This window comes from Hypomesus nipponensis, chromosome 15, assembly GCF_054491055.1.
Source record: "Hypomesus nipponensis isolate SF chromosome 15, ASM5449105v1, whole genome shotgun sequence".
NCBI lineage: Eukaryota > Metazoa > Chordata > Actinopteri > Osmeriformes > Osmeridae > Hypomesus > Hypomesus nipponensis.
Genome location: NC_140375.1, coordinates 14840001 through 14852973, shown reverse-complemented (window position 1 = coordinate 14852973; position 12973 = coordinate 14840001). Strand labels below are relative to the sequence as shown.

The following is a 12973-nucleotide window of genomic DNA, read 5'->3' as shown; positions in this document are numbered from 1 at the left end:
CATGCTGATAACATGTCTTTTAAGGGAAGCCATCTTTAAATGGGCCCAGCTGTGTTCTAGAAGGATCTTTGATTAGGTGAAGTTACCTACCACTTCCATTTGTAATCACAGTCTTGTGTTCTGGCTGATGAACGTCAAGGTACCATTTAGCCAAGCACACTCTGACATAGACCAATGGCATCATCACAGAACTATGGCAACTTAACAGATTTGAAAAGGCTCTCCCACTAGCTATAGGCTTTTTTTTCATTACCCCCCTCCCTCTCTCTCTCCCTCCCCCCCTCCCTCTCTCCCCCCTCCCTCTATCCCTCCCCCCTCCTCCCCCCACGCCCTCCCTCCCCCCTCCTCCCCTCCATCCCTCCCTCCCTCCCTCCCCTGTCCTCTAGTCTGAACCCGTACAGCTACGATGAGAGTTGCGTGTCCAGCAGCGTGGACCACCTCCCCCTGGCTGCCCTCCCCCTCCTCGCCATCGCCTCGCCGCACTACCAGGATGCCGTGGCAACCGTCATCACCCGCGCCAACCAGGTGTACCACAGTTTCCTGCAGTCCCAGGACGGACAGGGCTTCTCCGGGCAGGTGCGTGCCCCCCCCCACCCCCCCAAATACACACACACATGAGTCACCAGGGATGAGTCATGTTGAGCGAGGCAGACAGGGAAGGAGAGGGGGACTCTTACCCTCTCGTCTTATGTGCCACATCCAATCACGCGCTGCCGACAGTTTAGTAGGACCTAATGATTTTAGGAAGAATGGTGGTAATTGATTTCGAGTGGACCGTGGGTTAGTGTACTGCACGGTGTTCCTCCCCTGGAAAACGTGTCCCCCGTCACAGTGTCCACCCACCCTGGGGACAGAGAGTGCCGGAATATTCTTCCTGTGTGTTCATACATGGGACGTTCTCTCCTGGCTCCACTGTGGTGACATTATGTATTCGCGACGCAATTAAAAAGCCAGGGGCACGTCAAAGCAATTATGGAGAAATGTGTTGTTCTCTCCGTCTTAATGAAGTGTTTTATTGACATTCAGACTGCTCGGTGAGTCTCCGCTGACGAGGGCGCAGGATCCTCCTGCTGCCGTCCAGGCTTTGGCTAGTTACATTGATTGAGCGGAGCGAGACGTCATTCTAAATCAGTTTCACTCTGCGCTCGTGCGCGTGTTCTTTTCTCCCCCTCCCCCCCCCGACCAGGTGTGCCTGATGGGAGACTGTGTGGGGGGGGTGTTGTGTTTCGACGCCCTTTGTTTCAGCAGTCGCCAGAGACACAGCAGCCCTGACAACTGCAGCAGCAACAGCAACGACAGCCTCAAGGTAGGAGACCACAACAGACTGCTGATTTTAGTGTTTGGCACGGCTAGCGGTCTGCAGATTGCCATTGTGTTAGCATTAGCTAGCTTTCTGGCTTCGGACTGCTGAGCACATGAGCATTGGCCAAAACAGTGGGTTTAGCCATTCTCCCATGACAGAGGTGGATACAGAATGTCTCAGTGTTTAGTGAAAGGCCTCTCTTATCGCAATCCTGTCTGTTTCCAGTCCATCTGTTCCCATGCGGCTCATCTGTTCCCTGGCCCTGACGTCTGACTGTCCTCAGCCCACCTGTCCTCAGTCAAACTGCCTTGTCATATTCGTTTACAACCAGTGAGCACTACAACGTCCCCGGGGCTGAGTGGTCTGTCTGTCAGTCACCACCGACTCCCTCCATTTTCTTTCCCTTCTCCTCTACTTCCATCTCCTCTCCCTCCCTCCATCTCCTCTCCCTCCATCTCCTCTCCCTCCATCTCCTCTCCCTCCATCTCCTCTCCCTCCATCTTCTCTCCCTCCATTTATCTCCCCTCTTCCACCACTATCTCCCTCTGTCTCGTCTCGACTCCCTTTTAGCCTCAACCTTCACTTCATCTTTCCTGGATACTCAAAACCTTGGAGAACAGATATCAGCTCAACCTTGAAAACCTGAACTAATAGTATCTCACAGACCCAAGCCCACGTTTTTCTCCTGTAAGCTGGATAGCAGCATTATCTCATCACCCTCCCGTTACCGACATGGTGGGAGAGTGTGTGTGAGCCTGTGTCCCATGCTCTCCTCCTCCCACGCAGGATACCCCGGGGCTGCTGGGAGAAGCCAGCCCGGGCCTGGGCTCCAGCAAGAGGCTCAGCAAGAGCAACATCGACATTTCCGCCCCCAGCGAAGGACACGCCCCCAGCCGACAGCTGCTCAACAGGAAGCAAAGTGACTCGTACGACGGAGACACCTTTTCCACTGGCCAGCATCACAGCTTCTTCAGCAGGTAGACCACACACACACTGGCCAGCATCACAGCTTCTTCAGCAGGTAGACCACACACACACTGGCCAGCATCACAGCTTCTTCAGCAGGTAGACCACACACACACTGGCCAGCATCACAGCTTCTTCAGCAGGTAGACCACACACACACTGGCCAGCATCACAGCTTCTTCAGCAGGTAGACCACACACACACTGGCCAGCATCACAGCTTCTTCAGCAGGTAGACCACACACACACTGGCCAGCATCACAGCTTCTTCAGCAGGTAGACCACACACACACTGGCCAGCATCACAGCTTCTTCAGCAGGTAGACCACACACACACTGGCCAGCATCACAGCTTCTTCAGCAGGTAGACCACACACACACTGGCCAGCATCACAGCTTCTTCAGCAGGTAGACCACACACACACTGGCCAGCATCACAGCTTCTTCAGCAGGTAGACCACACACACAAACACACACACACATACATACATATATACATACATCCACTCACACACACACACATACACTCTCACAAAGTCACACAGTCCCTTAGCTCACTTTGGTTAAAAAACAGGAGATAGGATGTTGGATGGATTCAGGGTGAAGTCCTGCCTACCGTATGCAGTGTATATTTATAACGATTCTGTTGTGCGTGGGCTGACTGGACGTCAGCCCATCGATGATGTCAGCGGTGGGTCATCTAGGTCTCTCTGGACCGTAACTGACTCTGGAATGTGTCACTCTTCTGCCTCCTGCAATCAATACTTGAAGCAAGATGGCTCTGTGTGTCTGCCTGACTGCACTGGGCTAAAAATAGCCCTTCCTGTGCAAGAGTGCATGGTAGACAAAGCTCTGCATGTGGATGAGATCGGGGGGGGGGGGGGGGCCTCGCTGCCATGCTAACCTCCCCCCCACACACACACACACACAGACACACCCCTTGAGCAACCAGTGTTACCATGCGCCTGCACACTTCAGTGAGTTTCACTGCGTCCCTCACCACCCCCACCCCCCTCTTTTAGATTTCATTTTCCAGATATGACTCTCTAACTCTCCTATGCCACGAGATGTCCATGGCAACGTACCCCCCCCCCCCCCCCCCCAACCCCACTTGCTATTCTGTTCATTAAAAAGGAAGCGAGGCTGAGTGTAGGATTGACGGCCCCCTCTTCCCGTGGACCTGCCCAGGCCCCTGCATCTCCCACTGGGCTTTCCAGGTCACGCACAAGCCCTCAGACCCTTATTAGACGCCTGTTTCCCAGGCAGCAGCCCACTCATCACCGGGCCCCAGGGACTCAACCGCCTGCCTGGGGTTCACGTCCATGTCAGGAGGCTCCTCCCTCACTCCTCTCTCACTAAACCCAAAGCCGGGAAATTTCCCACAAGGCTCCATGCTAACAGCAACATCCTTGACCCCTCTTTTGCTCCTTCTGGAAACCGAAGGAGAGACTGTCCGGTCAGATCCAGAGGTGTGGTGCAGTCGGTCTGCCTCTCTCTCAGTGTCTCACTGTCTCAGACAATAACAAAGACGGATAAGCAGACAGACAGACAGATAGACAGACAGACAGACAGCATTCTCAGCCGTGGAAGACAACAGGATTGATGAAGGGCAAGAAAACAGGTTGCACTTTATGCCTGAGGAAGAGAGGGGGGTATGGAGGGAGGGGGGGGGGTAGAGAGAGAGAGAGAGAGGGAGAGAGGGAGTGAGGGGGGTAGAAAGAGAGAGAGAGAGAGAAAGAGAGAGGGAGAGAGGGAGTGAGGGGGGTAGAGAGAGGGAGGGAGGCAAGGAGGAAATCAGGGAGTAGGGAAGAGAACATGGGAGCAGGCAGAAATCGAAGGCCAATTGATCTGGCCTCCTCTTATAGCTGCCGGCTTTCATTCCCCCCCCTCCCCCCCACTAGACCTGGAGAGGAAGAGTGTGTGTTGGCTGGAGTGCCAAGGGCACAGAGGCGCTCTTTGTTTGGAACCTGGGTCTGAGGCAGACAGGGCTGTTCAAACAGCCGTCAGCCTGCCTGGATGCTGCCTGGATGCTCTCTGGATGCTCTCTCTCTGCTGGAGGGAGACTGGAGGGTTCTTCAGCCTGCGTCATAACCAGGCTGAGCTCACGACAGCTCAGCCCTGGCTTTCTAGGTGTCTAACATGTTACCCAAACACATTCTGTTTCACAGCATTAGATGGCTCACTTGTGTTCCCCATACACATCCTCTTACACAGCGCTACCTAGCTAGCTAGCTGGTTAGCATGTGCTGCCCGTACACCTACTGAGCAATCTGATGAGCCAAACACTTCAAATTAGAACCAGATTGATATAAACTATGCTGTAACTGCTCTGTGTGTGTGTGTGTGTGTGTGTGTGTTTTGTGGCGCCCCCTGCAGCCTAATTAAGGATGGGGTGGAGCTTCATCCAGGCAGCAACCCCAGCCTGGTTCTGAACCCCGGCTGGTTCGACTTTGAGGTTTCCGAGTGTTTCCTCCTGGGCTGTCCCCTGGGGCTGGTGCTGGCCATGAGACGCACCGTGCTGCCTGCTGTCCAGGGTACGTGCTGACTGGAGGACACACACACACACACAGACGTACACTTATACACACACAGACTCACACACACACAGACGTACACACACACACACACACACACAGACTCACACACACACACAGACGTACACACACACACACACACACACACAGACTTACACACACACACAGACTTACACGCACACACACAGACTTACACACACACACACAGACTTACACGCACACACACAGACTTGCATAGACACACACACACACGGAGACACATTTGCATGCATGCTCACCGAAATTCACTCTTTCACACATACTCACACCCATTCAAGCTCACACCCTTGCACACGCAACAAACAAACGCACACATTTCTGCACACATTCACACTCTTTGTCAATGTCAGTGTGAAGGCGATTACTCACCAGAAAGGGACCAGGCTGTCTGGTTTTCAAATGTACCACACCCCTCAGAGACTAGTACCCCACCTCTGCGAACGTGAACACACGATACACACCATAAGACCAACACCTCCACTGTCGGTATGACAACATACACTGTGAACAAAGCTTGGGACGGAATGGGAAGGCAAAGTCCAGTGGATGTTTGTCCTGACGGCCGCTGTCCGTGGTCCTGCAGCGAGCCACCTCCGGCCGTCCTGCTCCCAGATCTTCAACCTGTTCTACCCGTCCGATCCGTCCGCCTCCAGGCTGGAGCCCCTTCTGCAGCCCCTGTTCCACAGGCTGCCCCCCTTCCCCGTGCCCCGCTACCAGCGCTACCCTCTGGGGGACGGACGCTCCACTCTCATAGGTGAGTGTTTTTTTTTATTTATTCGGATGCCCATGAGCTTCAACAGAAAGAGAGAGAGAGAGAGAGAGAGAGAGGGAGAGGGAGAGGGAGAGGGAGAGGGAGAGGGAGAGGGAGAGGGAGGGAATCAGGGAATCAGGGAATCAGGGAATCAGGGAGTAGGGAAGAGAAGGTTTGTGCCGCCTTCCATCCTTTGGCCTGACATCAAGCTTGTCTGATTGTATCGCCGCGCTGATTGGCTTGATTTCGGTTGTGAATTTCAACTCTGCTTGGGCGTTCGTGGAATCTTAAGCACGTTGTTTCAGATATGTTGTTATCATTATTATTATTATATGATATTCAGACTATATGTTTCATTTTGAAGGAGGGGTGTGATTCTGTTCTCAGAGACACACACAAACAGAGAGAGAGAGAGAGAGAGAGAGAGAGAGAGAGAGAGAGAGAGAGAGAGACAGAGAGACAGAGAGACAGAGAGACGGCCTTCCCAGGCTGTTTGTACTAGCAGCACTGCAGGAACATATCTCACTGGAACCTAAAGCGTGCTCTTGGAATGTGATTCGAAGTCATCCTTGGTGTGACGCCTTTCTCTGTGGATCAGTCAGTGTGTGAGCGTGACTGTGCTGGAGGCCATGGCGTAGCACTCTAATCCCTGGGGAGAAGAAGAGGAGGAGGAAAGAAGTTTCAGAAGGAGGTGGGGGTGGGGGGGGGCTGTGGTAGGTAGGGCTGACTCCCCCTGTCTTTAATTAGGCGCTGATCTATTTATAGAATGTTTTATAGCTTCCTTTTGGGACTCGGAGGCACTTCAGCTGCAGTTCTGATGCTTCCTGCTGCTCCTGCCTGCAACTCTGTCAGCCTGGCTCGCCCACAGAAAATAGGCCATGTCTGTGTGTGTTTGTCTGTGTGAGTGTGTGTGTGTGTGTGTGTCTGTGTGTGTTTGTCTGTGTGTGTTTGTCTGTGTGAGTGTGTGTGTCTGTGTGTGTTTGTCTGTGTGTGTTTGTCTGTGTGTGTGTGTGTTTGTCTGTGTGTGTGTGTGTGTTTGTCTGTGAGTGTTTGTCTGTGTGTGTGTGTGTGTTTGTCTGTCTGTGTGTGTGTGTGTGTGTGTGTTTGTCTGTGTGAGTGTGGTGTGTGTGCGGTTATCTGTTGGTGTATTTATCTGTGTGTGTGTGTGAGATGTGTGAACTGCAGTTAACACATACTGTAGTGTACCACAATCTCAACCCCATCATTGGATTAAATGCTTACTGATATGAAGATACAGATTTGTCATTACAAGAACGTCGCTAAACCAGCGCTGATGTTTATCATGTGCAAACTACCTTTTAGACCTTGTGAATCCACTGCTACCAGACCACGTAGATAACATGCTCCTGCATAATTGAACAGAGCACTGGCAGTTAGGCTTAAGTGTTTGTTTATAGCTATGATATCACCCATGTTATTAGCACAGGGGCTCTTGCTGAGCAAGTGGGCGGAGTGTGAGGAGAGAGAGACCGCCACACACACAAACACTCACGTCTCTCTGTTGCAGCTCCCTGCTCTGACGAGCTTTAATTATGACACTACATCTCGCAACAGCGAGGAGTCGTCAAAATATGGATTCAATCAAAATTCACTGGCAGGTACATGTAAGCACTCATACAAACACACGTAGACGCGCCAACGCGCTCATTTCCTCTCTGAGGCAGGAAGTAGCCTCATCAGATTCTTACGTGTGAGACTTAAGCGTTACTTAAGCATGAAATATGGCGCATTTACTCGGTGCAAGTGTATAGTGTGGTGAGGCAAGCTGCTAATGTACTACAGAGATTTGACTTAGCAAATGCCGGATACATTACGGCGTCTATCAATAATGAACAGAGTGCTTGGCTATTAAACTCTCATGCCTTACTGGGGGGGGGGGGGGAGACATTGGAAGTCTTGTAGAAGCTGGGAGATTGTGCAGGGAGCAGGCTTCCTGTGAAGGCTACGGGTTCTATTAAGATGTGTCATGGTTAACGTGTAATCATCCTGGCTCACCTTGGTGTTTGGAAATCCTGCCCCACCTCCCGGCACTCCATCCTCTCTCCTGCTGCCTCGCGTCTCTCCTTCCTTTATCCACTCCTCACTGTAACATCACAGAGCTTCAATTTCCATACTGATCACCTCCATTTGGCCCCTCCCCATCCAGACTCTCACCCCTGTCCCCTGTCATTACCGCACCCTACCAATCTCTCCCTCTCTCGCTCCTTGTAACTCTCTTTATTTTCTCCTCTGCGTTGGTCTTCCAGACTGCTCGACACCATTTTTTACTCTGTTTGTCACTCTGCCCTTGCTTCTCACCCTCCGACAGTAAATTCATACAGTGCACATGATTCCGGTGTCTGGGTGTCTGTGTGTCTGGGTGTGTGTGTGTGTGTGTGTTGTGAAGGCAAAGTCCCTGCCAACACTGAGGACTGAGAGAAGATGAAGGAAGCATGCACAGAGGAGAAGGACTTCTTTTAAGAGTGCAGATGATTGTATGTTTCTGCTCGTGCGTGGCTTGAGTGTATGGGCGTGTGAGCAGACAAAAGCAAGCCTCATAATGCATCACATCACGAGCCCAGCACCTCTGGAACAGTCTGGAATACAGAGATTGCGTTTCACGCTTCAGATGGTCTTTGTTGTTTCCATAAACGGATTATCTCCTCCCTGCACAGAAAGCACAATCTTGCTTTGATCTCAGACAGTTCTCTTGGGCCCTTGCCCCTCAATTCTAGATATTTGTTTTGTCTAGTTTTCTCGTTGCATTTCTCCAGTGAAATCAAGATCTCTGTATGCCCCTTTTCCCGTGCGCCTATAAGAGGCAATCTAAGTGTTGGGTTGTGGTCCAGCGTGGCCCCGGGCAGCTTTAGCAGCACCTGATTCCTGCTGACGGCCGGCTGCATCAGTATGCAGCTGCGTGTGTCCCTGCCTCGCACTGCAGGGCTCGCACAGCAGCCGCTGGGAGGAGCCTCCCGGACACGACATTTAGACTGCCGATAAAGGTCATTCAGCCGGCACGGATGGGGTTGACCTGCCCCAAATAGATGCGCTGGCGCTGGTCTGCAGGTTACTGAAGCCTACACACACACGCACACACTGACATCCATGCATCAGAGGAAATATGGGTGTGTCAGATGGCTGAGCGGTGAGGGAGTTGGGCTAGTAATCAGAAGGTTGCTGGATCAATTACCCACCGCTGTGCCAAATGACGTTGTGTCCTTGGGCAAGGCACTTCACCCTACTTGCCTCGGGGGGGAATGTCCCTGTACTTACTGTAAGTGGCTCTGGATAAGAGCGTCTGCTAAAATGACTAAATGTAAATATTCGAATCACATATATATTTTTTTCAGAACAACCCGGCTAGTGGAGAATTACAGATTCTAGAGATATGTGCCCCCCCCCCCCACACACACACACACACACAGCCCATCAGGGAAGCCCAGCCAGTCTAACAGGCCTGTGTCTTGGTGACTGACAGGAGGGATACTCAGGGGGCCCCCAGTGGAAGGCCAGGGGAGGAAGAGGAAATGACATTGATCGGGGCGGGGCTTTAACCTTCGCTGTCTGCTCCGCAGGCACAGTGCACCTCACATAGATATCATGTATGCAGGGACCATTTCCATCAGACAGACACACCCCAGCCCAGACTACACACACACACACACACACACAGACTCTCTGTCACGCACACACACAGACAATACTGATCTGTATTTGCAGCCATGCTGTGGAAGTACCTAATGGGGCATTCTCTGTGCAGATGCTAGGTATAGATTTAATTAGGCTTTTTGAGAAGAAAACACAGACCATGGGAAATGATCAGAATGATTAATCAGAGAGATGGCATTTCTTTAGCGGCAGTGTCCGGTAGGTGACCGGGAGTCTATACAGTCTACATCGTAACTATCCGCAGGAATGTCTCTTTTTATTCTGTGTATTTCTGTGTATCATTCCCTCTGTCTCTTCTCAGTCCTCCTACACAGTTGTTTTGATGATGACAGTTGTTTTGATGATGTTCTCATAGAGGTTAATGACCATGTTGTCAGAGCTGGCAAATTGTTTCAGAAGTGTGTGCACGGGCTCGTACAAGCTCGGCTTTCAGAACAATCAGCTTCACACCTCTGTCAACCGCAGCGCTGCTGCGCCAGGCGGGCCAGAACCAGGCGGGCCAGAACCAGGCTGTCAGAACCAGGCGGGCCAGAACCAGGCGAGCCAGAACCAGGCCTGTCAGAACCAGCATGTCAGAACCAGCCTGTCAGAACCAGGCCTATCAGAACCAGGCCTATCAGAACCAGGCGGGCCAGAACCAGGCCTATCAGAATCAGCCTGTCAGAACCAGGCCTGTCAGCTTCCGCAGCAGGAGCACAGCTTGAGTGCAGGAGCTGAGCTGGGACACTGGAACAGGAAGTGTTGTTTAACAGCAGGAGCAGGAGACACTGTTTGGTTTGTGTGGTGCGGATAAAGGATGACAGTGCGTGTTGAATGGGATTTAGGAAATAGATTAGATTGGGTGTTCGAGAGGGACCTTGCTTTTGCTGAGTGTGTGTGTGTGTGTGTGTCTGTGTGTATAAAGAGGAGCTTATAAGACATTGATGTGTTATTGATCTGGACTAGCAGTCACTTGTCTCTTCTTACAATTGAATTATTAATGGACTCTAGTACTACAATACTACAAATGCTCTCTCCTGGAGACATCAATTCAGATCTATTCAGCCCCGTGGTCACATGGGAGGTTTCTGTACTCAGGTATTCTGTGCACAAATCTTTTGAACCAGCAGTCCTAGCACAGGAGAGAACTGAATAATGTGTGTGTGTGTCCCTCCCAACACACAAGCACATATGCAGGGTCATGGGTAATAAATTGATGCTCTCTTCTGCATCCCTTTCAGTTCTTCATTTGAGAGGTTAAAGGTCACAGCCTCTTACAGCTGCTGGGCTTTTGTATCGTACGTAATCTCCAGTAGATTGAGCCTTGTCCCTCTTCCAACGCCTTACAAAACTGATCACATGTCACCTGGGGGGTTAGGAGGTGCTCCATTGTGCTCTGGCCTTATCACTAACTCAATAATGGACAGCAAGGTGCACTCTTTGTCCCATATGTCTGTCTGATTTCCCTCTCCAGTTACAAAGCCAGTCAATACCTGGACACTGAGAAAGACTCAAGTCATAGATTTTCCCACAGAAGCGACTGGTGTCGATACTTTGAAATCCTTCTTCTGCCTTCTGCCTTCTCCGTCTCTTGCCTTTTCTCCTTCCATACACCCCTTTTTGATCTCCCCCTTTCTGACCCCCTCCCCCAGCCGACGGGATCCACAGCCACCCAGACGTGTTCCTGGGAGGGGGGCCCAGTCCTGGGGAAACAGCGGGGAAACCCCCCCCTGAGGCAGATGGCGGTGGAAAAGCTGGAGGAGGAAGAGGTGAAGGAGTAGGAGGAGGGCCAGGGCGCAGGGCCAGTGTAACCAGCGTGGACAGCGAGACGTCCGGCTGTTCCATTGGCCGGCTGGCCAACACCATCACCAACAGTGAGTGGGAGGGCTCATTAGCAGGCAGAACAAAAGGGCACACAGGGGGGGTGGGTTTGAGCTTGTTTATATTCTGCAGTTCTTCCGAAGCTGAATTTCCTCTCGGCGTATCGCAGATCACCCTCCCACAGTACTTGCTGTTTTTCGGGGCATGAACAGAATCGATCTTGATAAGCACGTGTTTTGTCTTGCCTGTGTGTTTGTGTGTGTGTTTCAGTCTCCAGCAGCTGGTGGGGATCCAAGCGTTTGGACTATGCCCTGTACTGCCCTGACGTCCTAACGTCCTTCCCCACGGTGGCCCTGCCTCACCTCTTCCACACCTCCTATTGGGAGTCCACTGATGTGGCCGCCTTTGTGCTCCGCCAGGTAAGCACCACACACACATACACACTCACACACACACACACACACACTCACACACATACACACACTTACATGCATAGTCATGTTATAACCAGGACAGATGTTGCGATTGGTCTGCTGTGTGTGTTTGAATGATCTGTGTGTGTGTTTGTGTGTGTGTTTGTGTGTCTGTGTGTGTGTGAGGTAAAAGGCTCATCCTCTACTCAGTGATTCCTCTGACACACTAACAGAAACAGAGTGAAAGCAGTGCTGCGTGTCGAGTCCTATTAAAACCTGGAACCTCTGGACCACAGACAGCCTTTTAGCCTGGTCATTAGAACACATCACTCCAGGAGCTGGAACTTTCCTCAATTCTCTGCCTACAGCTGTACATGTGACTGTGTCTGTGTGTGTGTATTGGGAGAGATGTGTGAGGAGGGATGGCAGAGCAGCCGGTAGGTAGTGCTATCTCTACTGCGAGGCTAATAAAGCTGGTGATCGTTATCTCTGAGCTCCAATCAATATCACATCATGGGATGCCTATGGACCCTAGGCTCCACATTAAAGCCTGCCAGATGACAGTGTGCTCCAGCCCGCTTAATACCTGTCTGCTCTCTCCCGAAGGAAGACAAATCCAGGAATAATTATCTTACATCATGGCCACATAAAAGACAGAATCTTAAAAGCAGAAAAGCTTTCATGTTGCCGGGGTAGTAAAAAGGCCCATTTTTAAGAGCTCTTTAACAATACATCATTAAACACACTCCTCTGTGCGTTGGATACCCTTCTGATTGGGTTGATGATAGACATAGACTTCCAAGAGTTCTGAGACTGTAATTTTCTCCTCTGCCGCACTAAACTTCTCATCATCCTCTGGCTCTTTTAATGTGCCTCAGTCCTTTTCTTGACAAATCAGCTCGCAGCTTGGATGCCCCAGGGCTGAGGACCCAGCTGCTCTCCCGGGTTCCTTCCTGTGTGAAGGAGCTCTGGATCAGGACTATTGTCTGGTGGACATGTTGTCTGATTGGCTGTTCCTCTTCACATATGTTATCAGGTGTTGAAGGGCTGTTGAGTGCCCAGCTGTAGGTGATGCATTACCACGCTGATTTGACCTGACCCGCTGTGGATTAACTGCGTGTGTGTGTGTGTGTGTGGCAGCTCATGCGCACCGACTGTCCGAAGACCCAGGAAGCAGACAGCCTGGACTCGGCCCCGTTCTCTCCGTCTAACCCCAGAGAGAAGTGGCTGAGGAGGAGGACCCACGTCAAGCTGAGGGTAGGAGAACCGGCCTGACGTCTTCCCAGAGCATGTCAGTGTGGGGGGGGGGGGCTGTGCCCCGCAGACCACACAGGGTTAGTGGAGAGCCCAGGAGACTGTGCAGCAGTGCTGAGGTAAGGTGGTTAAGAGCTCCCTATTAATTTAACAACCCGGTCGGGGGAAAAAGCGATGAATATTTGATTTTTACACTTTGGACTACGATATGCATGAGATTTTCAACATGCGGTTGGACTTGATCT

General features: G+C 51.6%; 1 protein-coding gene across 3 annotated transcripts in view; it reads left to right on the top strand.

The window, feature by feature from the left end:
* The window catches only part of pitpnm3 (PITPNM family member 3), a 56627-nt gene that overhangs the window by 33491 nt on the left and 10163 nt on the right, over window positions 1-12973 (top strand). For all 3 annotated transcript variants that reach the window (XM_084674626.1, XM_084674625.1, XM_084674627.1), the window contains 8 exons: window positions 387-576; window positions 1187-1306; window positions 2090-2280; window positions 4645-4802; window positions 5425-5595; window positions 10893-11114; window positions 11332-11480; window positions 12615-12731. In XM_084674626.1, coding sequence (XP_084530752.1) covers window positions 387-576; window positions 1187-1306; window positions 2090-2280; window positions 4645-4802; window positions 5425-5595; window positions 10893-11114; window positions 11332-11480; window positions 12615-12731 — 1318 coding nt within the window. The remainder of the gene's footprint in view (window positions 1-386; window positions 577-1186; window positions 1307-2089; window positions 2281-4644; window positions 4803-5424; window positions 5596-10892; window positions 11115-11331; window positions 11481-12614; window positions 12732-12973) is intronic.